Genomic DNA, 26917 nt, shown 5'->3' on the forward strand with positions numbered 1-26917 from the left:
CCTCCCGGCTGTTCAGCGGGGAAGGGATGCAGAGGAGCCTCAGCCCGAGGCACCAGAGAGTTTTGGGGACACTGACTGTGTTTTGGGAACACAGCGCTCCTGTCACCCTCCTCGTTCCCCTTTGGCTCTTCTGCTCCCTGGCAGACAGCAGCACAGAGAGGGGTTGTTTCCCAAAGGAAGATGCCCCCTAAGAGGAGTTATCTGGGATCTATCCCTTCCCTGGCGTGCTGTATTTATTGATCTTTTTTTTTTTTCATTGATTGATTCCAGTCAGTTCACATCTTTTTTGCTGTGGGGTATCTCTATTGCAATTGTTAGTTCTTCTGTACTGTCCGGGGAATCTGGCGGGACCTGTTCTCCCGTTACTGTCGGTAATTAGCCGGCAGTAGTGATTAGCCCGAAAGACTGATTAATTAGCCAGAAGGGCTAATTAATTAGCCAGAAGGGCTGTTCTGGGCGCGGGACGCTGCCCGCGGAAAGGCGCCAGATAAGGGAGAGTTCCCTGAGGATAGCGAGAGGAGGGGGAACCCGCCCCTCAGCTCATTAACCGCGTCATTACCCGGCTCATTAGCGGTTCATTTGCATACCGACGCGGCTCCTTTCCCGCGCGCTTCCCGCCGCCGGGCGCCCCCTGCCGGGCCGGCGCGGGGACCACAACTCCCGGCGTGCCCCGCGGCGGCCCCTCCCGCGCGGCCCCGCCCCTTCCGGCGGGCCCCGGCCGAGCGGAGCGGGGCGGGCGGAGCGCGGCGGGTTCGAATCCCGGCGGCGCCGCGCCCGCCATGAACTTCTCGGAGCTCTTCAAGCTCTCGGGGCTCCTGGGCCGCTTCTCCCCCGACGGAAAATGCCTGGTGAGTGCCGGCCGCGGCCGGCGGGGCCGCGCGGCCCGGGACGGGGCGGTTGGCGGGGCCCCGAGCGGCCGCGGCGCGGGGCCCCCCGGGCAGGGCCGGCTGAGGGCGGACACGGAGCGATGGAGCCCCGGAGGCTGCGGGCCTGAGCGCAGAGCTGCTGCAAGGGTCCATACCGGAGACCTGAGTTAGGTTAAATTAACCGCAATCAGTTAGATGAATTGGTGCTTTAGATTAAGTAGTACCTGAAGGGAGCCTACAGGAAAGATGGAGGGGAACTCTTTACAGCGGTTTGGAGAGGCAGGGCAAAGGAGAACAGCGTTCAGCATGGTTAGATGGGGTATTGGGAAGGAATTCTTTTTTTGTGGAGGTCCTGAGGCTCTGGCACAGGTTGCCCAGAGAAGCTTTGGCTGCCCCTGGATCCTGGAAGTGTTCAAGGCCAGATTGGGCAGGGCTTGGAGCAACCTGGGGTAGTGGAAGGGGGTGGAACTGTATGAACTTTAAAGTCCCTCCCAACCTAAACCATTCTGGGATTCTATGAAATAAAATAACTTATAGGACAGAAAGCAATTTTATAAAAACTGGAGTTACTTACCCAGCAGTGATGAAATCCAGGAGGATTCAATTTATTACTGTAAAGCCCCCTTTCCCCCAGGGTTAATTCTCACTGTAGTTTTTAGTGGAGCTCCGTGCATATAGAATAGACTTACAGAATCCTAGACGGGTTTGGAGTGCAAGGAACTTTTAAGCTCACATAGTTCAAAGCCCCTACCATGGGCAGGGTCACCTTCCACTATCCCTGGTTGCTCCAAGCCCTGTCCAACCTGGCCTTGGACACTTCCAGGATCCAGGGGCAGCCACAGCTGCTCTGGGCACCCTGTGCCAGTGCCTCACCACCCACAGGCAGGATTTTATTTTTATAATACAACACTGACCCTCTCTGAACTAAACCTGGGCTCACAGTGAGCCTGGCAGGGCTGGGCTCTCCATCCAGGATCCTGCCCCAGCCCAGCCCTGTCCTGTCCCCCCAGGCCTCGTGCATACAGCACCGTCTGGTGGTTCGGGATGCCAGCTCCCTGCAGATCCTCCAGCTCTACACCTGCCTGGACCAGATCCAGTACATTGAGTGGTCATCAGACTCCCTGTTCATCCTGTGTGCCATGTACAAGCGGGGCATTGTCCAGGTGAGGATGAAAGCAGGACAGGGTGGGATTTCTGCTGGGACCTGGGTGTGTGTGAGAGCTTAACAGCCAGCACTAGGCTGAGGCTTTGCTGAAGCACCTGATGTTATTGATAATACAGTTTGAGGATAACCAGCATGCCAGGATTTTGAAAGCCAGGACAAACATCTTAGTGTTAAAAAGAATCTTTAGGATAAAAATATCTATCAAAACAGATCAGAATTGGAGATTATCATCCCAGTTTCTTACTGCAGTAGGAAATAAATAACATGCAAATTTGTTAAACGGACTAAACCTGTTAAAATGTTGGATATTCAGAATATTTGTCACAGAAGAAAAACCAACCCCACATCATTTGCCATTTCCATGATCACCCAGAGGTGTGGGACTCACTTTTGCAGCGGGATCCAGCGCCAGTCCTTCATGGCTGCGGGTGCTTGGGTGTTCCTGAGCTCCCTGAGGGGGGATGCTCCCTGCTATCAGCTGCCAGGGGTGTGGATGAGCAGAGGTTTGGATGAGCTGATGTTCCCTGCTCTGTCTGGTTGCTCCCTGCCCCAGGTCTGGTCCCTGGAGCAGCCGGACTGGCACTGTAAGATCGACGAGGGCTCCGCGGGATTGGTGGCTTCATGCTGGAGTCCGGACGGGCGTCACATCCTCAACACCACCGAGTTCCATGTGAGTCTGCAGGCAGGGCTGCTCCCCTCGGTGTCAGATGTTGCTGTCTGCCCTTTGACTTCCTAAAATAACCCAAAGCCCTTAAAGCTGCAGCGGTGGTGGAGAGCACGGATGCAGCTCTGAACTCCTGTGTGTAACTCAGCTTAATTCCAGGTTAGGTGTTGGTTATTCCACTAACATTTTGTCCTCTTGCTTCTGGTGATAAGATGGAAAATGGACACTTAAATTTGAAGGTAAAATTGTGTGTTTGATCTTGATGGCATTCATCAAAGCAGTCTTAGAAATCCAATATGTTGCTTGCATGGTGAGAAAAGCTCAGGATTTCTAGTTTAAAAAACCCAAACCATAAACGTTTCAAAGTGATTTTAAATTAAAACTTACAGGCTTATGTTTATTAACCTATGAGATGAGATTTAGATCCTGGAAATATTTTCCCAAATGTTTGACTTGACACACAGGATCCAGACTGCTGGTGGAACCACTAACACCTTTAATGCTCATTAAGACTGGGGAACGCTACTGATGTAGAATCCAGATTGGTTTGTGGATGATTGGTTTGTTGGAAGGCTTATGGATTCTGACTCTTCCACTTTTTTGGATTAGAGCTGATGATTCCTGTTATTCAGTGAAACATTGAAGGGTCAGAAAATAGCCAAGGATAGCACATGAGACACTTTCTCTTTGTGCTTACTCTTTCCAAACCTGTGAAAGGGTTTTAGGTGACAGAATCTTGTGCCATAACACTGGTTAGCACAGAATTCACATGCTGCAGTGCAAGATTCCCCCTTTTTTTGGGCAAATCTCAGTGTTAATGGGGTATGGCTGTGGACTCTGCTGTGTGTGTGTTTGTACTGACCCTCTCCATCCCTCTAGACAGAGTGACAGCTTTAGACCTTGGTTTTCCCAGGTGTGAATTACCTTGATAGCAGCAATAAAAATTAAAAACATGCCCAGAATTCCAGCCTGGAGGCAGTACAGTCATCCCTGCTGGTCAGGCAGAGGCAGAACTGCAGGCTGGGGCTGTGTGAGACTCCCAGAGAGGATCTCGTGGCACGTGCCTGTGGGGGTGGACCAGTGAGGATTTATTGCCTCCCAACAGAACTTGGTTTGACCTTAGAGGATTTCATTAAGCCTTTGCCAAGTTGGCATCTGTGTTGGGATAAGTTTCCTTTCCAGCTGTAAACAGGTTGCTAAATTAGCTGTTGTCAGACAGCTGCCGTGGTTGGAGCTGTGTTTACTCCCTTCCCTGCTAAATCCACAGTTTAGGGGGATGGATGTGGGCAGTGCTCAGAATACTCAATATCAGTGTGTTATCAAAGCCAGCAATTGCCTGGAGGGTTTGGGGGTTCCCTGGGCTTTGGTCACTTTCAAACAGCACCAAGTAACCACTCATTCTTGTCATTCCTCAGATCAATGTGTGAGCTCCACTGAGGGCTCACAAGGAACTTTCTTATTCCCTGAGTTTCTTAAAGGTTATGGTTGTGCTAATTTCTTCATAGCAATCTGTATTTACCAGTGCCTCAGAAAAATCATTACAGAATCCCTACAACTACAGAATAGTTGGGGTTGGGAGGGCCCTCTGGAGATCTTCCCATCCAACCCCCCTGCCAAAGCAGGGTCACCTGGAGCAGGTGACACAGGAAGGCATCCAGGTGGGTTTGGAATGTCTCCAGAGAGAGAGACTCCACACCCTCTCTGGAAAGCTGCTCCAGTGCTCTGCCACCCTCCATGGAAAGGAATTCTTCCTCATGTTGGGGTGGAACTTGTTGTGTTTTATGTCCATTACTCCTTGTCTTGTCTTTGGCACCTAAAAAAGGAGTCTGGCACTCTGATACGTGGAATTCATCAGCTAATTTGTAGGGTTTCTTTGTGGTCAGTGTTCCTTCTCTACTGAAATTCGCTCTGGGAGGCAGTTCCACATTATCAGAGTGTCCTGTGGAAGGTGTTGAACCCCATGTGACTCTTTCCACTGCCATTGTTCCACCAGAATTTACAGGTGCAGGTAGAGCTTAACCAACACTGCAGGGGAAGGATCTGAAGGACAGCAAATGGATCCTCTTCCCATTTCTGAAAGTGGTCAAAGCCAGGTTGGACAGGGCTTGGAGCAACCTGCTCTAGTGGAAGGTGTCCCTGCCCATAGCAGGGGGTGGGATAAGATGAGCTTTAAGGTCCCTTCCAACCCAAGCCATCCTGGCATTCTGTGATTCTCTGCTTCCTCATGACCCTCGTGTTTTGGGATAAATAGTGTGAAGATGTTCTGGAGTGTTTCTCTGAAGAGCTTATAAACTACATACTTTGTACTTTGTCTCATTCCATGTCAGGTCCTTAAGCATTAAGGAGCTTCTTTGGGACTCCAGCAGCAGGGAGAAGTGTGTGTTTCTGTGTGTATCCCAGCTAATCCTTAGTAACTGTGCGTGGCTGCATTGGCTGAAAAATGCTTCCTGGCGAGGAATGTACTCTGAATAATCTTCTGAAATCCAGTGCTGACAGACACTGCTATGTAAGGGGGCCAAGTGACCCAGTCAAGTCTGGGACAAGAGTTGACAGTCATTTGAGCTGTAGGTTGTTTAAAAGTGTGGTTTTGTCTGCTGAAAATCACCAGTCCTACACCTGCCTGGAGCTGTCAACTTCGGGCTGTGGTCCTGGGCCCGGCGCTGGAGACTGTTTATCACGTTACCATCTAAATACTTTTTATTTCTCAGCTGTTTTGGGGCTATTTTAAAAATGCTTCTGCTCTTGGTTTGTTTTTCCACTGCAAAACAACAGCTGAAAACTTCTCAGACACCATTATCGTGAGGATTTGAGTTTGACAACTCCACTCAATCGAGTCATCTATGCTGAAGAGAAAGTATCCCCCAAAATGAGCAGTGGAGAAGGCCTTGCTCAGGCTTGACTGACCATGGGCTGTTCTCCTATAGAAACAATTGTCCCTTCTCCATGAATTCCCTGAGAAAGGCAATGAGCAGCAATGGAAATTTCCTATTATTTTTGAAGTGTTTGGTTTCTTTTCTCACTCTCCGTGTTTAGTGTTTCTGTTGCTCCTGATCCTGTCTGCAAGCTGTGACATAATCCTTCTAATCTTCTTCATCTCATTTGTGTTGGCAATGTAAATGAGATTGTGGAATGTTCCAGGTGGGAATATGAAGGTTTTCCCTTTCTGTCACAATTCAGTTGTAAACACAATGTTAAGGGAAGGGGGTGTGAAATCCATACATTAAGCACATAATGTGAGTTTCTCTGTAGGAATGTCTGAGTGGGCACAAATGGAACAAGAGAAAAGGATCCTACTTTCAGGAGTAAAAATGGTTTGGTTTTGAATATTCCTAGCACTAGGCCAAACCATCGAATTATGTGAGTTTGGTGGGAAGTTACAATGGAATTATAGAATTTAACTGTGTGTTTCCCTCTGAGCCTGCAGCCCTTGCAGGGGAGAGACTGAAGTTGAACAGACAAAGAAGGACAGGATGAGAGGACACAGCCTCAAGCTCTGTCAGGGGAGGGTCAGGTTGGACATCAGGAGGAATTTCTTCATGGAAAAAGTGGTCAGGCATTGGAAGGTGCTGCTCAGGGAGTCCTCATCTCTGGAGGTGGCACTTGGTGCTCTGGGCTGGGTGACAAGATGGGGATCAGGCACAGGTTGGATTGGACTTGATGGAACTGGTGGTCTTTTCCAACCTTAATCCATGAATAGAGGATTTGAAACAGGATGATCTTTAAGGTCCCTTCCAACCCAAACCATGCAGTGATTCTGTGATCTTATTAGATGTTGGAGGTGTGTTGTGGCTGATAGATGGAGTGAAGATGAGGACTCAGCTTATCAGACACTTAGAGGCATCTGGCTTAGTTGTAGTCTGGGTTTTTGCAGGTGTATGTTTGTGTGTGTGACTGTGCCATGGAATGTGTGCTGGCTGTGCTGTGTGGGCTCTCCCCAGTGCTGCAGAGGCACTGGGGCATTTTGCTGTCCATGTTTTGGGGCACAGGGCAGGGCAGTGCCCCCTCAGCAGTATCAGGGTGTGATGGCACTGAAACATCGAGTGCCAGGAGCATGTGCTCAGCAGTGAAAAACAGGAAAACCATTATTGTCCTTCTTGAGGAGTCACAAAGCTTGACCCTTTTGGAGAAGCTGCTGTTTTACTGGAGTTTTATGTAAATGGAGGTTTAGATTGGCTATTAGGAAAAATTTCTTCATGGAAAGGGCTGTCAAGCATTGGGACAGGCCCCTCAAAGGAGGGGTGGAGTCAGTATCCCTTGATGGGTTTAAAAGACATTTAGATGTGGCACTTGGGGACTTGCAAGTGCTGGGGAAATAGTTGGGCTCAGTGGTCTTTAAGGGCTTTTCCATCCTAAATGATTCTGTGCCTCCATGATGGAACAGAGATGGATGCAGAAATATTTTGAAACACAGGTGACCTTGCCTTTTCTCTGGCTGAGCCTCAGGCAGGGCAGAGGTGACAGTGGGAGCTCAGCACGGGATGTGCTGTGTCCCATCTCCAGAGATTTGTGTGCTCTGGAGTCAACATGAGCAGCAAAGTGTTGCCTCCTGAGGTTTGGAGCAGGCAGTATATGGAAGAGTGTTTGATGCCCAGCAGGCCAGGGGAGCTGTTCATGAGGCTGAGTAGCAGCACTCAGATGCCTTTGTCAGGAAAAATGATGATCCAGCCCTCAGCATTCGAAGCCTGCAGCTGCTAAGCTTGTATTAAGTGGCTGGAGAATGTGTGCTGTGTGTTTTACTCAGAGGAGGCAGGGCAGCCAGTGCATTTAGGGCTGCAATTAATAGTCCCCAGCAGCATTTCAGTGCTGCAGTTGCTGCAGAAGAATGTGTGGAGGCATCGTGTTGGTATTTTTAAAGTAAATCTTGCCTGAGGAGCAGACTGACAGTGCTGGGTTTGGGTGGCCGGAAGTGAGTGGCCCCAGGGATAAAAGTTGATTAATGTTCATCTCGTGCATTCCTCCAGGAGCTGCTGAACTTAGAGGAGGAGGTTCTGTCCCTCTGCCCTGGCCAGGTGAGACCCCCACCTGCAGAGCTGCCTCCAGCCCTGGGGTCCCAGCATAGGAAGGACCTGGAGCTCCTGGAGAGGGTCCAGAGGAGGCCCCAGGATGAGCAGAGGGAAGGAGCAGCTGTGCTGTGGGGAAAGGCTGGCAGAGCTGGGATTGTCCAGCCTGGAGAGGAGAAGCTTTGGGCTTACCTCGGTGTGGCCTGAAGGGAACTTACAGGAAAGGTGGAGAGAGACAGTTTCCAAGGACCTGGAGTAACAGGGCAAGGGGGAATGGCTTGACACTGACAGAGGGCAGGGTTAGGTGAGATACTGGGAAGAAATCCTTCCTTTTGAGGTTGGACAGGGCTTGGAGCAACTTGTTCTACTGGAAAGTCTGTGTCCATTGCAGGGGTAAGGCAAGATAAGCTTTAAGGTCCCTTCCAGCCCAAATCATTCTGTGATTATGTGGAAGAAGATTTCTGTATTATTTCTTCAAATCTCTGCAGTTTGTGTGACAGACAAAGGCAGAAGAGACTGTTTGGGATTGCATGGATTCTGATGGGGAGGCAGTGTTTGTTGGGATTCTGAAGCTTGGTTTGAACCCTGTAAATCCCTTGAATTGTGCTTCCCACCAAAACTGATCATGTCAGCAAGGGAAAAACCTCCAACTTCTGTTGCAACACAGAGCCTGCAGTACTACCAGTGAAGCAGCTCCATAGGCTGCTCCCTCAGGACCCTTTGTCACCAATGAACAGTGCCAGGTTCTTCAGGGAAGGAAAAGGTGTGTTGAGGACAAACCTGCAAAAAAGTGTAAGAGAACCTTCCTCCCAAGCCCACTGGGGTGCTGCTGGGCTGTGTGGGGTGTGGGAGGAGAGGAAATGGGGACAATGCTGGCATTTTACATAATGGATCAGGATTATTTTTGGTGTTCAATAGCTCAGGGAAAAGTACCCTTGTAATGGAGGTGCTTCACTGCAAAAAGTCCTACTTGTAGCTCTTCCTTGGTGCAGTAAAATGCAGGAAAACACAAGTTAACCCTGGAAACATTCCTTGCTCCAGCTCCAAATGCACAGGTTCACGTGCCATGCTGGTGAGTGCCCGTGTGTCTGGGGCTGCTGTTGCTAAGGGAGAGGGAGTATTTGTTTTTAATTGGGTAATGTGCAGATGGCAAGGCACAGCCTGGAGTGCAGCTGTGACCTTGGGGAACCGTGGGGAGGCTGGCTCTGCAGCTGCCTGCCCTCTCTGCAGCTCTTGGTGCTTGTGGAGGCACAGTTCTCCAGAAATCCCCCAAACACCAGTGTAAAGCCTTGCTTTGCATAGCAGGTTTTGGGTGTCTGAATTTTTCAGTAGTTCTGTAAGGGTGCCTCCCTGTGTGTGCCTGAGGAGGGAAGAGCAAAACACAAACCAGCCATGAAAGCTGAGGGTTTCTAAATGTTGTAAAATACAGTGTTCACACTCGGTAGCCTTTTCCCAAGGGATACAATGTTCTGAGGGGACTGTAACTTGTCATAAAGGCAGGACAGTCCCCATCTCTTCTCCAAATTCTGTGATGAATCTGTTTTTCCAACTGCAAAGTGACTCCGGGCAATAGACTGGGAAGACATTTGTGCTAATGTCAGGAACTTCTGTGTTTGTGAAGAGGTTTTGTCCATATCAGTGGTGTGAATTTTGTATCCCCATGTAAGCTTAGGGTAAATTCCCTGCTAACTGCCAGAAACTGAGAAAGAGTTCCTTAGCGCTGCTTCCCAGGACATTGTGTTCTACAAAATAACTGCAGAATTAATTAATCACAGAAGCTTCATTGATCCATTTTGTGTTGCTGAATTAGCTTGATGTTTTCCTATTAATTGTGGTTTGTTTTTTTTTAATCTACAAAAATAACCAAAACTGCTCCCTGTCTCTGTGCCAGCTACGAATCACGGTGTGGTCCTTGTGCACCAAGTCTGTGTCTTACATCAAGTACCCCAAAGCGTGCCAGCAAGGTAAGTGTCACACACCTACCTGGGAATGCTCCTTTAATGTGGCAGAAAGGGAAAATTATTTTATTGTGATGACAAACCTCATGTTTGGTCCTGTACCTTCTAAGCAGCACCTGCAGCCAGGTTGTGGTGTCTGAGTGAAGGATTCCAGCTGATCCATGTGCCTGCTCTTCACATGTTCACCTGTGTTGTGTTTGCCTCTGAGGGATCCTTTAAGACATTAAATTATGCTAGATGTGTTCTCGATGAAAAGCATTAATTCAATGTGACTTTTGTCATCTTCTGCATATGGAAGGGCTGGAAAGGAAAGCTTGTGTCAGGACTGTCAGGCCACATGGCTGTGGTGAGCAGTGTCCCAAGGCTTGTATCCCAGAGATGACAAAGACAATTATGTATTCCATGTAAAATCCAGGAGGATGGGGAGCAATGCCTGGGAGCTGGTGGAGACCCGATGGTTGCATAACTGATCCATTTTAGCCAGGCTAAATGAAGTGGTTATTTGAAATCTGTTGGGTTTATATAACAACTGTCAGTGCTTAGATGTGTTTTGAAGCAGGCTGGAGCTCTGCATCTTGAGAAATTGTACATTCCAAGCTGAAAAACTGCTGACACAGTGAATCAGTAACACTGTGCTTTGCCTTGATTAATGTGACCTTCCGTGAAGAGATTCTGTCTCCTCTTTTATTTCTGCTTTGAGTTGGGAGTAACTGATCCTTGCTGAAGCCTCATCAGCTCTTCTGCCTTGTTGTCTGATTTCTGTTTAAGCCAGTTTTAATGGCTGTGTCCCGTGGCAGGGATGGCTTTCACCAAGGACGGGCGCTACATGGCCGTGGCGGAGCGGCGCGACTGCAAGGACTTCATCAGCATCTTCGTCTGCAACAACTGGCAGCTCCTCAGGGTAAGCTCTGCCTCTCCTCCCACTCTGCTGTGGAGGTTACCTGCACATATTGCACACCACTCCTTTAGGAGCAGTGAGAGTATTAAGTGCTTGGTACTTGAGCTGTGATATAAACTATTTACAAATGGGATCAGTCCATGGAGGGTGGCATTGGCCATGGGCTGGATATGAGCAATTAAACTTCACAAAGAACTTGTCTATATGTTGTCTCACCTCTAATTTGGGAATTCTGAGCCTCACCAGAAGTTGAGAGAAAATTTGGGAAATACCACTAAATGTTTGTAATGTTTCTGAGCTCTTCCCTAATGAACCCTGTAGTGGGAGCTGTGGCTGCCCCATCCCTGGAAGTGTTCAAGGCCAGGCTGGATGGAGCTTGGAGCAGTGTGGGATAGTGGAAGGTGTCCCTGCCCATAGGATGAGATGAGCTGTAAGGTCCCTTCCAGCTCAGAGTATTCTGGGATTATGTGATCTGTACTGGGATTTAAGATAAGGAATTAGGCTTCTTGGATTTTTGACTGATTCAGTGTAACTAATTTAATTTTTTTATGAAATGCTGTTTCATTTGAAGGTATAGAAACTTCTAGCTTTTCTGTAGAAGGGATCAAAGATCCACTGAATGCAGCATGTATTACAAGAGGAAATATTTTTGTTGCTACTCTGGCATATGAAAAGCTCTTTTGTGTTTGTGGTAGTCCTTGAAAGGTTAAAACTGAACATTCTGTCAGCTTAGGTGCAACAGGATTTGTTGACATATTCAAATGGTTTTGTGGTTTCTCTTTTGTGGGCAGCATTTTGACACTGAAACCCAGGATCTGTTTGGGATTGAGTGGGCTCCCAATGGCTGTGTGCTGGCAGCATGGGACTCATGCCTGGAGGTAGGAGGAAAAGCAGGTTATTTTTTTTTTTAAGAGTTCAAGCTGGTCTTTGGCCATCATGTGTAAAGCAGTGACTAAAATAATTAGTGTTTAAAATGTTTCTTTTGAACATAAAAGGGTATGAGTCCAGCTTTTGTTAAATATTTCACTTGTGCTGGGGATGGGTATCCTTGCAAGTGGATGTCACTGTTCTGTAAACCTTCAATGACAGCAAATTATTTCTAATTTATCTTGCAAAAAAATTGTAAATATTGCAGGAGCTGCTATTGAAATAATGCAAGAATAATGGAAAAATAATAATGGAAGAATGTAAGAGTCTTCTACAGCTTTGCTAACATTGCACTGCACAGTGATTTTACAGTTAATGAAAGTACTCATCCAAAAAGAGAGCAAGGAAGCCTCTTTACTCACAGATGAGAGACCATTTGTGCCTTTGTATTTAAGCTGCTGTATGTTAAACAGGCAGAGTTGGGCAAGGATGGCTTGCCTGCCTGTGGTTTCCAGCAGCATGGCTGGGTTTGAGTGGCCCTGTCTGTTCCAGTACAAGGTCCTGCTGTACTCCTTGGACGGGCGGCTGCTCTCCTCCTACCGCGCCTACGAGTGGCCCCTGGGCGTCAAATCCATCGCCTGGAGTCCCAGCAGCCAGTTCCTGGCCATTGGCAGCTTTGATGAAAAGGTGAGGAATGTTTCCTGCCTCTTTTATCTAAATCACTCAGAGAACTTTGCCCTAACAGTCTCCCCTTGCCACGCTCCCTGAGCCAGGTGCGCATCCTGAACCACGTGACGTGGAAGAAGATCACGGAGTTTGACCATCCAGCAACCATTTCCAGCAAAAAGACTGTAAGTGTGGATGCCAAATCCATGGAGTCCTTAGCAGATCTTGGGTGCTGCTGTTATCTGAAAGGTGCTGATGAATTCATTGCATTCTGGATGAATGAATTTTTTTCCTACTTTTTCTCCCACTAGGGCTTGAGAAATTGTATGGCAACCTGGGAATGTAACAAAAATGTGGGATTCCTTTCCAGTTTGCTGGAATATGTGTCTGTGATCATCTCTCTTGAGCAGTAATAGATTCTCAGATGCTCCTGTCACGTGCCAGTGTATTTTGGTGTAGGGGGTGGCTGCATTACAGATTTGGGTGTGCAGCTGATGGCAAACTGAAAAACTGAACAGGAGAGATTTGTCTCAGCTTTATACAATTCCTAATTTTAAAAGTGCTGGAACTGGATTGTGTTCAAATTTTCCATCCTGTGTGGACAGGCTCATCCAGCTCACCTAAAGGGCATTTCCTGGAACATCTGTGTCAGCATTGATTTTTATCCTTTATACCTGTACCTGCAAGGCCTGACAGATTCTGGGCTGTTGGCAGCAGGTGCAGAGCTGCTGTTCCCAAAATCCCGAGCTGATCTCATCCCTGGAGGTAACAAGAACAGTGTGTGGTGCTGTTTGCCATTGCAGAGGAACTGAACAGACCCCCTGGAAGAGTTTGTGTGGACTGTAAGCCTGCAATATTCACATGACACTGCCTCTTAACCAGGATCAAGGCACAAGTCATTAAAGCACCTCAGCAAAGCTTCTCACGGCTGAAAAATGCCTTAACTTCCAGTTAGGTGTAAAATATGTCATGGAAAACAAATGGAAATAGCTCTGTTAATCTCTACTACACAGACAGGAATTGCAGTTGCTGTGTTTTATGTGTGTTTGTGTTTGGGAATATGTTGCAGGCACACTAAAGTATTTTTGCTATTTTCCTTCTGCAGCACTGCACTTTGTGATAGAATCAGATTAAAGATTTCTGGTTGCAAAAATGAGATTTATGTTCAACTGTAATGGGGATGATTTAATTTGCTGTCAGAAATAATGGATGAGGTGCACTCCCTCAGACTTATTCTTGGGAGTGTTTTTCCTGGTCACAGTTCCAAGTGGCCCATGATTCACTGGGAATACTGGATTCCAGATCTGCCTGCTGAAGCCCTTTCTACTGATGAACCAGGGGATGCTGAGATTACGAAATGTGCAAATGAGCCAGTGGGATGTGGGTATTTGGTAACAGCCCATGTTCAAACTCTCTGAGGCCCTTCTGTAGAGCTCTCACTTGTTTCTTTGTAGATTGTGTATAAAGAAGTGGAGAAATCCCCAACTGTTGACACAGAGAGACTTACTTTCCCTCCAACAAGAGCATTGGCTAGTTCTCTCTTCAGCACACAGAGTAAATGTAAGCCAAAGTTTACTCAAACCAGACACTTGAGTTTGCCTGGGGAAGTCTTTAAATAAACATTGTAGGTGAACTCTGCCCCTTGGATGGTGGAACAGATCCTCTGGATGTTCTCTATGGCAGTAAAAATCACTTTCAGTCTTTGTGGCACTGTAAATCGCTTTTGGTTAACAGTGTTTGAAATATTAGTTAAAAGGTAGTAGAAAAATTCATCTCTCTTCATTTTCCTGATTTAATCTCAGTCTTGCCTGAATTTCCAGCCTTTCCTTTTCTGTAGGAGGGCAGGAATAGTAGGTTGGCTGTGTGAAGATGAGATATCTTAAAGCAATTGAAATTTTGATTGGAACATCTTGGAGAAGAGTAAAATACGGTCCTGCCACTTCAGAGATGAGGGGTTTTAACAGTTGGATGTAAGTGCATTGTCCATCCAGGCTCACTTAGTGAAAAACTTTTATTTCCCATTCCAGATGACATTTCCCAGGTGCCAGTTTCTTTACAGTACATCAAACCAGTTGCTGACAGGGCAAATCCCAAAGTGGGAGTTGGGATGTTGGCCTTCAGTGCAGATAACTGTTTCCTGGCAACCAAAAATGGTGAGTTCCGATTGCCCTGCCTTAGAGGGGAAACCATGTGGGGCATGTGGGGGGTTTCCTTAGGAGAAATGATCCTTTGCACTATAAAAAGAGTCATGGCCCTGTAAAATCAGCTCTGTTGTGAGATATGTAACTACAGAGGAATCCCAGCCTGCCTTCTACTGTGTGTTAACTGTTGTGAGCTGCCAGAACTGCTGATCAGGGCATGAACTCAGCCTTGGCTCTGTATTTAATGAAAATACTGGGGTTTTATATTTCTTCAAGTTAGTGTGAGCTCACTGTATTGAAAATGAAACAAATCTTTCAACTTACAGCCTGGGTCTCTTAAAAGGCACAACTCATAGCAGGAGGAATTCTGACTTCTTGAAGAGTGAAAGTCATGGAATTAATGTTCCATTTTTCCCTTTGGTCCTGAGAATGCCTAAGCTTTAAGTCAGATGCAAAACCCATCAGACAGATTAATGTGCTGAAAGCCAGGGAAGGACTGGGAGATGGACTAGATCACTTTTACCTTTTTTTGCAATATTTCCAAGACTGAGTATTTCCTGAAAGCTCTGCTTGGCAAAACTCAAGTAGTGCTACCCCTGGGGTGTACATAAAGGTTTGTGTTGTACGAATTTGTTAATTTAGAAAAACCAAACACAATCCTTTTATCCTCCAGCTGTCACACAGTTGCTGTTTCCCCTGCAGACAACATTCCCAACGCTGTGTGGATCTGGGACATCCGGAAGCTGAAGCTGTCGGTGGTGCTGGAGCAGCTGTGCACCATCCAGGGCTTCCAGTGGGACCCCTGCCAGCCCCGCCTGGCTGTGTGCACAGGCAGCAGCAGAGTCTACCTGTGGTCCCCAGCTGGCTGTGTGGTCGTGCAGGTGCCTGGGGAAGGTGAGCAGCAGCTGCCACAGCCTCTCAGCCACTGCTCAGGTTTGAAACTTCCTGTGATGAAAGCCTGAAGCCTGGGAGTTTTAAACTTTTCTGTGCTTTCTGAAACTGACCCCCAAAAGAGCACAGCTTTTGACTTGAGGCCTTGGAGAAGGCCTTTAATTAGCTCTTAATTAGATAATTAAACTTTAAAAGACCTTGTCACTAGCTAAATTCACCTTCATTTTCTCACTTTTGACTTAATAACTGAAAGTACTAAAGAACTCTCTATACTTCAAATAAAATTTAATAAACAACCAAGTCCAAAGAAAAAAATTCATCTCTCAAACATTCAATCCTAATTCTAAATAAAAACAACAAAAGGAACCTAATCACTATCACTCAGTGACAAAATATTATTCCATTTATAAATTGATCCAAGTGTTGTCTTGGAAATAGCTCAGGTGTGTTCTTGGAGCTGCTTAAAAATGAGTTTTTTCACCCTTTTTTTTTTTTTTTTTTTCACCAAAGAGGAGTTCATAGTGAGACACAGGAAGGGATTTGTGTGGCTGGTTCCAGCTGCCTTTTCCTCCAGCAGGAGGATGGGCTCCAGCTCCTTGCTGACACACTCTCATCTCTCCCCTCAGGTGACTTCCAGATCACATCTATCTCCTGGCATTGCAGTGGGGACTCCATGCTGCTCCTGAGTAAGGAGAACTTCTGTGTGTGTTACTTGGAAAGAGAAGAGGTAAAATAAAAGAACTAAAATGCATTAAAAACACTCCCAAGTCTGAGGAAGAAAGAGGAAAGGAGTCAAAACCTGTTGCCCAGTCTGAAGTGTTTGTATTTATAAGTTATTTATTTGAAGGAGCTCCAAGCTCAGTGTGTGAAATACTGTGACTGCATTTGAATGAAGTGATGTAGCAAATGAAACTTAAGGAATGAGTGTCTATTGCAAAAAAACCTGAGTATTGATGGAGTTGATAATCTCTTCTTCAACTCTGAACCCTTATTTTCTAAGACTGTAGCTCTGTGTGTATATAATGTATAGCTATTATTTAAATTTTCTATTTCCAATAAATATTTTGATAGTTACAAACTAAAAACCTGCACCTCTGCACTTGAAAGTCTGTTTCAGTGTGATCAGTGATGTGATGTCGTGATTTATCCCAGCACAAGGAAACTGTTACTTGCACACAAATCATTTTGGGTGACAGTAACTGTGCCTGGGCCACCATGGTTTTATTATATGGAATTTTTGTCAGAGGGATCACAATTGACACTTCAGGGTGCTGAATTACAGGAAACTGAAATGGGAGTTTTTTGTCCTGACTCTGGTGCCAAATAGGAGTGGATGGTTTGGCAGGGAAGGAGCAGTTGGATATCCTTCCTTGTTTTCCCCTGTGTCCTTCCAAAGAGGGAGCCTCTTGTTTAGGAATTTACTGGGTATTTTTTCTTTTGCTTCCTAATTTCACAGCCTCAGTTTCCAGAAAATGAAGAATGAATACCAAGTAGGAGTTGAAATTTGACTTTACTGCAAGGTTAAAGAAAATTGAACAGGTAACTTAGAAAATACATGGAGAAGCTTGGAAAGCTGGAGTCAGGACAGACTGTAACAGGAGTTTCACAAACACTCACCTACATTATGGTAAAAAACCCAAAACTGCAGCACAGTGTTCATCCAGCAGATAAATGCTCTGATAAAAGGGCATGGAGAGAAGGTCATGCATAAGGAAAAAGCTTGTTAGAGTCACCTCCTCAGCAATTAGAGCTGTAATCTCTTGGGCTGCTTCTGAATTTCATCCCTGGATGAGAGGTTCAGTGCAGGAATGTACGAACCAAGGCTGACACATAGTGCTTAAAGTTTTTTGTCTCCATTAAAAAGTCCTGGCCCAAACTAGAGTAGGTTTAAAAAAAAATGGCTGACAGTATCAATCTAACCAAAATATAATTTCTTTTCAGTTCTACAAAGAACAGCTTTGAAGGCAAATGTGTTTTTGAGGCTTTTGGCAACGTTCTCTCACAAGTCTTTATTCTGTGACTGCAGCAAAGAAACAGAGAAGAAGTTCCAGTAGGTTCTTAGAGGGATTTCTACAAGAAGCTCAGAAATGCATATTGAGTTCACAAACTGCTGCTGAGCAGGTGGAACAGTGCAGCTTTAGCAAAAGCCAGCAAATACTGTTAAAGACTGACTGACAGCTTTGAAAATTCCTAACAGGCATTAATCAGAGCACTGAGACCATGGTGATTGGAACAGCAATTCCTCTTAAACAACACAGAGCAGTCCCAAGCACACGACAGGATCTGACACTGTACACAGGGATGCAGCAGGGCCGTGGCACAAAGGTTCTGCTGTGCACTGGGGGTTGCAGCAGGTTCCAATGGCACTTCATGGACTGGGAAGAGCAGGCACTGGGAAACAGAACACACCACTGCTCACTCACCCTGCCTAAGGACCAGTGAGGGCTGTCAATCAGCTACAAAATACAAGACTGACACCACCCTGTGTCTGCTTCAAATCCAACCTGTGCATTCCCCAAAAAACCTGGGAACTGTCCTACAACCTCCCCATTTCTTTTCCTTCCCCTGGCAACTTTGCTTTATCACATGCTCTGCCCTCAGCACCATCTTCCCAGGGCACCACCAGCAACTCACTTGCCCTTGAACAGGTGACACGCCAGGGGGTTTAAAATCCAATTTTGCCTCTTGTCATGGAGTATCCCAGCTTGGCCTCGTTGTTGATGAAGGACATCAGTCCCAGGTAGGTCTCGATGAGGATGGGCCGCTCCAGCACCAACACCCCGTTAGCACTTCCTGGCACTGGGCCCTCCTTGTGGGCTTTCTTCACAGCCTGGATCAGCTGTGTTTGAAAGTTTTCCAGCTGGAAGAAAAGAAATCACCTTGCTTTTGCATTGTTTTACCAACTGTTAAGACAAGCACCTGCTGATAGGGAATGGTGAAGGATTAGTATTAAAGCTGTAGCTGTCAGGGGGCTATGGGCTTTCACAGTGACAGTCTGATATTTAACCTCAATTATATTCAGTTAATTTTACACAGGGCACTGCTGATGTGTGACTTAGAACAGGGTAGAGATTTATAAGTGACCAGGTGCTTATTTCTGACTGTGGTTCTGCCCTGATCACTGCTGTGTTGATAGTTAATAGATGCTTAATAATGTTCTAATTTGAGGCAAATCTTCAGAGGGAAGCACCTATTACAAAAAGAACAGAGAACCACCTCGGTGAAGGTTTTCAGTGAGCAATTAAACCATCTGTTAATTAGCTGGTGGTCCTGGATGAAAAGTCCATCATCAGTTAGGTAACTAAGAGCAGAAACAGCCCAAGATCCATTTGCTTTTGGGTTTTACAGAACTCTGCACCTTTGGAAGTTTTGGCTTCCGTCTGTGTTTCAGCCAGTTACAGTTGGCTGGCTAAGTGGGCAAAGTGGGGCCACCCTGTAAGTCAAAATTTGGAGACTGGGAAGATAGAGCTCCCAGCTCTAAGTTCTACCTCTGATGTAACTGATTTTGTTTGATTGATGTATTGCTTAATAATCCAAATTGTGACCACCCTACGAGGTCAGTGAGCTGCCTGGACAGCAGAGGCCGTTCCTTACCCGGCACAGGGATGAGATCTTCTCGTCAGCATCTGCCATGGGGTGCTCAGTGAAGGTCATGTAGGGGATGTTGGTGGACCAGGGGTTCCATCTGTTGATGAAGGAGGCACGGCTCTGCTTGTCCCACTGGATGCGGATACCAACACCTTCCCTCCTGCCAGTGCACAATGAACAGGGTGAAACTTCCCAGGCTTTGGGCAAGGTTAACTAAAAATGTTCTGTCTGAGAAAAACCTACTTGAAACTAGAAGCTATATTGAAATACAATAATTCAGCCCCTGAACAGTGAAAAGGGACATTCTTCTGAGCTGAGAGCAAGAAGGTGAAGCACCTGGGACATCCTGGCTATCCTTCACAGCCTGTGACAGCCCCTGGGTACAGGGATCCTGCCAGTCAACAGCTTTCTACTCATGAGTAAAGTGGTGTTAGTACTACTTACTGCATTATGTAATGGTGATGAGTTTCTGCTCCCAAATCTACTCCTCTTATCTTAGAAGTCCTTGAGCAACTTGCTGTTTGTGCAACTACTCACCACCCCAGCAAACCAAAAGCTACCCTGAGGTCTTCTAAAAAAGCTTCAGGAATTGTTTGCAAAGTTAAGCAAGGAAAAGGAAGAATTCTCAGACCATTCCAGTGGTCAGGCTGACAGCTCAATCTGTTCCAAGTGCCTGCAAGACTTACATGTGACTGTGGTTGCTTACTTGTTCAGAGATTTGGGTGGGAACTGAAACTCCCCCACGGAGATGGTGTCCACAGCACTGAGAGCAATCCTGGTCACATGCTGGCACTGCAGGCTGATGAAGTTGTACTTGCAGACCAGGAGGGACCAGTCTGTGATGAGGACAAGGCGCTCCTTCTCATTGTTCCAGTGGTCGATTCTGGGCAGAGAACACGACTGAGCTTTAAGTGGTTTTGACTCCTGGCTAGAAACACTCAAGAGCTTGGCAGCAGGGAGAGTCGCTGAGGAGAACAGATCTGAAGTCTTGGTGGTGCTGTGTTTTGTGTTGCAGCCTTTGCTTTGCATCAGCAGGGCCAGTGCAGGGCTGAGGGTCTGTGCTCTGCTGCACACGCGGGGCTTTGGGTCAGTTTGTTAAAGCTACGCCTGCGCTTTACAGCAGGAGTGGGTTCTCTGTGGGACTGCATTTCCTAAGGGCTTAACACGGGAGCGTTGGTCTGGATCTGGAGAGCTGGATTATAAACAATGATGGCTGCAGCCAGCCTGGGCCATCCCTGGCCTTGTGCGCGTTGATATTTAATACAGATCTGCGGTGTGGGACGCGCGGCTCTGCACTAACCCCGGCTCTGACCTCCCCCCGCCCGCCCCATCCCGCAGCAGAACTCACTCGGTGAGCAGCCACACGCTCTGCACCTCCCCGTCCTCGGCGGGCAGCACGACCACCCGGATCTCGCTGACCGCCTGCTCGATGGTGCCGGGCTGCGGGGGAGAAGGCAGAGGCGGTCAGGGGGTGCGGGCCGGGCCGGGCCGCCCCGCCGCCCTCCCTCGGTGCGCACCCGGAACACGAAGTACTGGCGGAGGCGGCCGGCGCGGCCCGCGGTGCGCACGCTGAGCGGCCGCAGCGTCTGCCGGGCGGGCGGCACGGCCGGCTCGAAGGGCGGCCCCGCTCCTCCCGGCACCAGCGTGGCGGCCCCGGGGCTGCCGGGGCTGCCGGGGCCGCCGGCCGGGCCGGGCTCGTCCGCGTCCCGCAGCTGCAGCATCGCCGGGAGGGCGCTCGGAGCCTTCCGGGGCGGAGCGGGGCGGGCGGAGCGCCCGGGGCCGCCTCTCGCTCGGCTCTAAGCCGGGCCGGGCCGGGAGGCGGCACTGCAGCCCCGCCCGGGATGCTCGGCGGGCGCCCGGCGTGCGGGATGCGGGATGCTGGCCCTGAGTATCGCGTGTTGTCATCGTCACTCACCGGCGGCTGCTGGGACCGTCACCATCGCACACCTGGGGCTGTACAAAGTGGCGGGTGCTGTCACCATCGCTTGCTCAGAGCTGATTAGGTGCCAGGTACCGTCGCTGTCACATGCCCAGGGTTGTGTCAGGTGCTGTCACCATGGGACCCCTGGGTTGTACGAGATAACAGCTTCTGTCAGCATCACACAGCGGGGCTATCCTGTATCACTGTCCTTTGCCCAGAGCTGTGTTGGGTCCCAGATGCCATCACTGTCACACACTGGGGCTGCACTGGGTACTGGGTACTGTCACCATCACAAAGGTGGTGAGTGCTGTCACTGTCCCCTGCCCAGAGCTGTATCAGGTACCAGGTGTCATTGCTGTCACACACTGGGGCTGCACTGGGTAGTGGGTACTGTCACCATCACAAACCTGGGGCTGTACCAGGTGCTGGGAGCTTCATTGCTGTCACACACCTGGGGCTGTATAAGGTCCCAGGTACCACGACAGTTGCACACCCAGAGGTGTATGAGGCCTGTCTCAGCTCTGCTGTGAATTTTCAGGGCTAAGAACCCACACACATTACACAATGTACAGTGGGAGGCCCTGAGCTCAGCCAAAATGATGCTCTTCTCTGCCCAGGTGGTCTGGGCAAGACTCATATACCCACAAAGGAACAAGAACAGAAGCCAGGCAGAGCTGCTGTGAAGCAGATCTGGGTCAGATGTGCAAGATCCCTAAATATCAGGACAGAGCTCAGAAAGGTACCAGAGCAGTGTGGGATAGGGACAGGATTGTGCATGGAGAGCCCTGGCGCCCATATCACATCCAGCACGCTTGATAGGGAAGATTAAATAATGCTGGGGAATGAATGGCATGTTAATGTTTCGGTTTCTGTGGTCTCTGGCATGACTGCAGATATTATCATCAGTATTTATGGAGCTGTATCATATCTTGGACCACTTTCAGGCTGTTTTACCCGGAGCCAGAGGATGACAGCCTCGGTGGGCGGCTGTGCTGGGAAATGATATAAAATTGAAAACATACTAAATTGACTTCACAGACAGGGTAGGGTTTCAGATATCTGTCTTTCACATGTGTCCCATGAATCCCTTGCTGTGCTCTCCACAGCCCTTGCTCACATGGGCCTCTTTAGGTGGGAACCTCACTGCTGGCTTTAAAGGGACTTTAAAAGGGCTGCAGAGCTGATTTTGTGCTGGGTCACTCCTCAAAGTACAGCTTTTCCCATTGGAGCTTCCCCTTCTCCCTGCAGGCAGCCTGGCTGGGGTGGCTGTGGCTGGGACAGTGGCCGTGCCAGGCCAGCCAGGACCCTGCAGTGGTTTGTGTGACAGCCAGGAGTGTCACCTGAGGCAGCTGGGAGCTGTGGCTGGGTTGATCAATCCCCACCCTTGGCCTCGAGCCGTGTCCTGGAGAGGGAGCCCGACTCCCGGCTCTGCCAAGTCCCTGCCCACTGGGAGGAATCCCTGGAAGTCTAACTGGGAGCAGCCTGTTTCCTACTGTAAGAAAGTCCTAACTTTTTAATCCCGGATAGAAAAAGAGAGGCCTGGATTTATTGTATCCTGGAGCTCTCTCTTTTGTTATAAAACATCTTTACATAGATGCTTTTCTTCTCGAAGAAGAATGAAGGAAGTTTTCTTCCCATCTGTTAGGCTTTGCTGATATTTTACTGCTAACTGGAAGCCTTAACCCCCCTCACCTGCTCTTTTCTCTTTCTTGGGGATTTATGGCACTGCTGTGACCTTGGGAGGACTCTGGTGTAAGAAGCAGCTGCTTCAGTTTTCTCCAAGAGCCAACAGCTTTTTGGGCATGGCCCTTGGGGACTTTAGTCTTGATTAATAGTTGTCCTTCAACCACAAAATATGTCCATGAAACTATCCCAGCCTTCCTCCTTCTTATCCTGCTTCTCTGATGGAAATCAGCACCTGCTGTGGGGCAGCTCAGAGGTGCCTGGCTGCTGCTCTGGTTCCTCCTGGCCCTTGGGGAGGGTTTGCTGGCAGGTGCTTGAGATGTCTAGTGCAGCATCTCTGCTCTGCTCTGCTCTCCTCCTCCCCATCCCACTCTGGCAGCTGCTGTGTGCAGCTGGAGGCGTCCCTGCCAGCAGAATTTCCTTGGGAAGTGATCAATTTTGTTACCTGTTGGAGTGCATGGAGAAGACTGAATCTGTGTGGGATGTTTTTCGAGCTTCTGTGAAAGAGGTTTGAGGTGGTGTGTCCGCAGCTGGCCTTGGGTAGTGTAGGAGATCTGCCAGAGGAGAAACAGCCTCGCAGCACCGCTGCTCCATCCCTGCGAGCAGGGCCTCCCCCTCCTCTGCTCGGGGCTGGGCACAGCTCGTGGGAGGGATTTCTGACTGACAGCGAGGAGAGAGGCAAGAGAGCATGTGAGGGAAAGGAGCTGGACCTGGGAAAGGCAGGGGGAAGTTTTGTTTCTCCCCTGGAGCGCAGGGAAGCTGCTGTGGTGCGTGCGGGAGTGCGGCAGGAGGATGCCTGCACCTCTGCGGATGGAGTGAAGCATCGACCACCCTGCCTGCTTCGGGAGAAGCCCCTGGGGCCTGAGAATCTCCTGCCAGAAGAGCACCCCTCCTTTTTCCTTCCCCTTGCCAAGGGCTGGATTTCAAAGTGCTTTGGGAAGGGGATCGCAGCTCCGGAGCGGCTCAGCCCACATGGGGCTGCCCTGCCGGGCACAGCCCAGGTCTTGTGAGCCCCCAGGTCCTCGAGCTTCGTCAGGAAGCAAATCCCAGAAGGAAAAGTCACTTCAGTGCATTTCACTGCGAGCAAACGAGCATGAAAAGCCAGGTTTGTTTAGGGGAAAAACCCGGCTGCAACCTGCACTGAGATTTCCAGTGGAGTGAAGGAACTCGCTGAGCGGAACCCGAGAGGGAGGAAGCATCCAGGAATGATAAATCCGCTCTCCCCTGTGCTCCGATAGCTTTGTGCTTTGCAAGGAGAGACACGGGCAAGCTTGGAGCATCAGGAGCCTGTGGGGAGGAGGAACCGGCTGAGCTGAGCCGGAGGAGCTCTGGGATTCCCGGGATAACCGCTGGAAACACCTGGAGGGACAGGAGCGGCTGCAATGGAGTTTCCTGCCATGGCACTGTCACTCATCGTGGCGCTGCGAATGTCCCCACTGGCGGCTGGCAGCAAACTGCAGCCCCACATGTGAGTAGGAGGAAAGAGTTCCAGAGGGGTTTTGTCGGGGAGGGAATGGAAAAGCAGGAGCCAAATGCAGTGTTTTCAAATCAAGGGTGAAGCGAGGAGCAGAGAGAGAAGGTGTTGTGGGGAGGAAGCTGTTGTGGGTTTCTTTATTTGTTACTAGATGTGCAGAAAGAGGAATAGAAAATTGAAAACCTGGATAGTCTGTTCTTGTAGGAGGGAACTCCTTGGTTTAGCTGAAACTGTTGTTTGAGTGCAAGAGATGTTTCCTGTGTGAATACTTTGCCCTTTCTTCCAAGACCTGCTGCTTTTATTTCACTTCACAAATCTTATTCCACGTTCCTCCCTGCCTGCTGCTGTTACTCCAGCAGCACGTAGGCTGCTCTTTTTAATTACATTTTACAGTTACAGTTTGGTGTTAATCATTTGGCTGCTCTGGAAAACTTCCTTGCAAATTTGGCCTCCTGCCAGAAGATGGTCTCTCAGAGCCAGGGGATCACTGTAATTCCCTTTGTCCATGGAGCTGGTGTGGTGTGGGGTGCAGACTCCAAGCCGCCCTCCCCAAGGGGTTTAATTATTAAAAAAAGGTCTTTATCTTAGAAGATAAAGGTTTTGGAAGAGGCAGCTTTTTCTCCCCACGTCATGGTTTTGTGCTCCTGCCCTGACAGTTACTTTCAGGACTTCTTGGATGAGGCAGTGGAGCAGAGCCCTGTGCCAACATGTCAGGGTTGGAATTGAGCGGCCTGGAGCAGTCGGATGCCAGCTGTGACCTCTAAGCTTCACCACGTCCAAATTAGTTATTTTCACTTCTTTTACAGAAAGTGAAAACTCTGGGTCCTGCTGGAAGCAGCAGAAGCAGCCCCAAATGCCAAGTGGCTCACGGAGTCAGGGACAAATGTCTCCCTCTTCATCCTTACTTAAACTCACTGACTTGTGCTTGGAGAAGGAGTTAGGATTAGAAAAGAAACAAAGTACATTTCTTTGATTTATTTGCATTAGCCTCACAGCCCTTAGCTCTGAATAAGCTAGAAACCACCCCTGTGGCTGGTCGGCCTGGCAGTGTTTCCTTTCCCTGCAGTGATTAACTCATTGAGGAGGTGGATTTGCCCAAAACCCTCCCTGCCCTGTCAGCAGGAAATTCAGGCAGCGGGAGCGCTGCCCCCTGGCAGCTGTGACCCCCTGCATCCCTGTGGGTGCCCGGCACCCCTGACACGGCTGTTTGTGTGTCCCAGGCCGAACGTGTGCGCGGAGCAGGAGCTGGGGGCGGTGGCGCTGCGGCAGCCGTGCGTGCAGGCGCTGACCCGCGCTGTCAAGGTGTGGAGGCAGGACTGCGGCGGCCACCGCTGGTGCCCGGGCTACGAGCGCAGGTAGGTGCTCTCCCCTCCACCAGGGGCTGCTCCTTGGAGGAGGGAAGGGGGTTCCCACTCCTCAGCAGCAGCAGGGAAGTGAGCTCACAGAATCACAGAATAAAGATCATCCAGTCCAACCCATGCCCTAACGCCTCAACTAGACCATGGCACCAAGTGCCACATCCAATCCTTTTATAAACACTCCACCACCTCCCTGGGCAGACCATTCCAGAACTTTATCACTCTTTCTGTGACAAACTTTTTCCTAATATCCAGCCTAATTTTCCCTTGATGCAGCTTGAGACTGTGTCCTCTCATTCTGTTAGTTGCTGCCTGGTGAAAGTTTGGTGTTCACCAGCAGCTGTTGAGGGATGGGGATAGCTACCTGTGCACCCATCCTGCTCCCCTGGCTGTGTTCTGGACTCCAAGGAGTCTCAGTGATGAGACAGTGTGGCTGGGGCTCACCTGGATGTCCCACAGCTCTCATGGTAAGAGGGGGAAACACCTTGGAGGAAGCCCCTGGTGCCTGGCATTTACCTGGCTAGTGGGAGGTGTCCCTGCCTGGGGCAGGAGGCTGAAACTAGATGGCCTTTAATGTCCCGTCCAACACAAACTGTTCTGTGATTCTGTGACTATGATTCTATGGACCCATGATTTTGTGATTAGGGGACAGAGCAGTTCTTTTACAGGTTGATATGAACAGCGCCATGAGCAGAGATGTGGCCCTGACCCCACAAACTGCCACTAAGGAGTAGAGCTACTTCACATTTTTCTTGGCTAAAAGCAGGAGACCACAAGAGCTTGGAAAACCCTTTGGGCATTATGCTGAAGGGGCTTCTGGTTTAACCTGGCATTTCTGTGACTCTCAGAGTTCTTGAGCTGGGAAGGAATTTCCAAAGAGAAAGTCTATCCATTGTTTTCATTGTGCTTTGTCCTTGTGGTGGGCTGTTTCCCATCTTCAGACAATGTATGACATCTGTTTCCTATGATCCAGCCACGTTAATGGAATGACTTATTCTCATCACGTGCACTATTCCTGTACCTTTAGAGGTCTCCTCCTCAAAGCCCCTCAGTGCCTCTTGTCTGACAGGGCTGATGGCAGGAGCTGGGGCCAAGGGAGGGTTGTTGCTGAAATAAGAGTGAATGTGGCCGTGGTGCAGGGATGGGATGGTGCAGGACCCCCTGTGAGGGCAGGGACTGCTGGGGTGGTGTCAGCAGGATTTGCTGCAGGGTCACCACCTTCCTTTCACTCCATGAGCTGGACCATGCTCAGGCCCACGTCAGAGGAGCTTGGGCTGGGCTTGCACAGGTGAGCACAGAGTTGGAACATATCCTGAATTGTTTGTCCACCTGACCACAGCACCCTGTGAGTTCCCAGCTGGCCAGAGATGGGAGCTGGGCAGGAGGTCCTGTGGAAGGACAGCTCTGAAAATGTGTTACAGCACCAAAAAAGAACTTTTCTTACCTACCCAGCAGCCAAACTACAGCGTGCCCAAGCTGCTTCCACCCTCCACCTGCTTTTCCGGCCTCATTAGGGAGCTACAAGCCTTTGCAGAATAAAAATGATAGTTGTTGTTTCAAAGAAACATCTTGGACTCAAGACAGCTTTTAAGTCCTGACTTTAGGAATTCTTCCTAACCTGTAATTGCTGGTAATTACCCTGGTGATGAGATCTGTGTCCTGGTAACAAAGGAGCAAACAGAGTCTGACTCTTGGCTGTGTTTTCAGGGAAGGCTTTGAAAGGATGGGTGTCCTGTCTGCTTCCACTTCAAAGACTGGGAACTCTTCAGCCCAGCAG

At 48.9% G+C, this 26917-nt stretch overlaps 3 protein-coding genes across 7 annotated transcripts in view; 2 read left to right on the forward strand and 1 right to left on the reverse strand.

The window, feature by feature from the left end:
- The first annotated feature begins 687 nt into the window (after nucleotides 1-687).
- WRAP73 (WD repeat containing, antisense to TP73) lies at nucleotides 688-16207 on the forward strand. 4 transcript variants are annotated; one of them, XM_056508423.1, is made up of 12 exons: nucleotides 688-848; nucleotides 1877-2029; nucleotides 2585-2701; nucleotides 9587-9659; nucleotides 10451-10554; nucleotides 11343-11429; nucleotides 11971-12105; nucleotides 12192-12269; nucleotides 13539-13644; nucleotides 14112-14237; nucleotides 14928-15119; nucleotides 15743-16207. In XM_056508423.1, the coding sequence occupies exons 1-12, from the start codon at nucleotides 780-782 to the stop codon at nucleotides 15850-15852; spliced, it is 1350 nt and encodes a 449-aa protein (XP_056364398.1). In that variant the 5' UTR covers nucleotides 688-779; the 3' UTR covers nucleotides 15853-16207. The 4 variants fall into 4 exon arrangements, with proteins under 4 accessions (XP_056364398.1, XP_056364400.1, XP_056364399.1 ...); XM_056508425.1 differs by lacking the exon at nucleotides 13539-13644 and having other exon boundaries at nucleotides 699-848; nucleotides 14899-15119; XM_056508424.1 differs by lacking the exon at nucleotides 1877-2029 and having other exon boundaries at nucleotides 711-848.
- Nucleotides 16208-16607: 400 nt separating this feature from the next.
- TPRG1L (tumor protein p63 regulated 1 like) lies at nucleotides 16608-20454 on the reverse strand. Of its 2 annotated transcripts, XM_056508428.1 has the most exons (6): nucleotides 20222-20454; nucleotides 20053-20144; nucleotides 19411-19587; nucleotides 18711-18864; nucleotides 17751-17976; nucleotides 16608-17507 (listed from the first exon to the last, which is right to left on the reverse strand). In XM_056508428.1, exons 1-5 carry the CDS (start codon nucleotides 20423-20425, stop codon nucleotides 17782-17784), a joined length of 822 nt encoding a protein of 273 aa, XP_056364403.1. In that variant the 5' UTR covers nucleotides 20426-20454; the 3' UTR covers nucleotides 16608-17507; nucleotides 17751-17781. The 2 variants fall into 2 exon arrangements, with proteins under 2 accessions (XP_056364403.1, XP_056364402.1); XM_056508427.1 differs by having other exon boundaries at nucleotides 16608-17976.
- A 2489-nt stretch (nucleotides 20455-22943) lies between these two features.
- The window catches only part of MEGF6 (multiple EGF like domains 6), an 81285-nt gene continuing 77311 nt past the window's right edge, over nucleotides 22944-26917 (forward strand). Inside the window, exons 1-2 of the mRNA XM_056508177.1 lie at nucleotides 22944-23776; nucleotides 25003-25137. Of these exons, the coding sequence (XP_056364152.1) occupies nucleotides 23691-23776; nucleotides 25003-25137 (221 nt within the window). The 5' untranslated portion in view covers nucleotides 22944-23690. The remainder of the gene's footprint in view (nucleotides 23777-25002; nucleotides 25138-26917) is intronic.

The sequence above is a fragment of the Oenanthe melanoleuca genome, chromosome 21 (assembly GCF_029582105.1).
Source record: "Oenanthe melanoleuca isolate GR-GAL-2019-014 chromosome 21, OMel1.0, whole genome shotgun sequence".
NCBI classification, from domain to species: Eukaryota; Metazoa; Chordata; class Aves; order Passeriformes; family Muscicapidae; genus Oenanthe; species Oenanthe melanoleuca.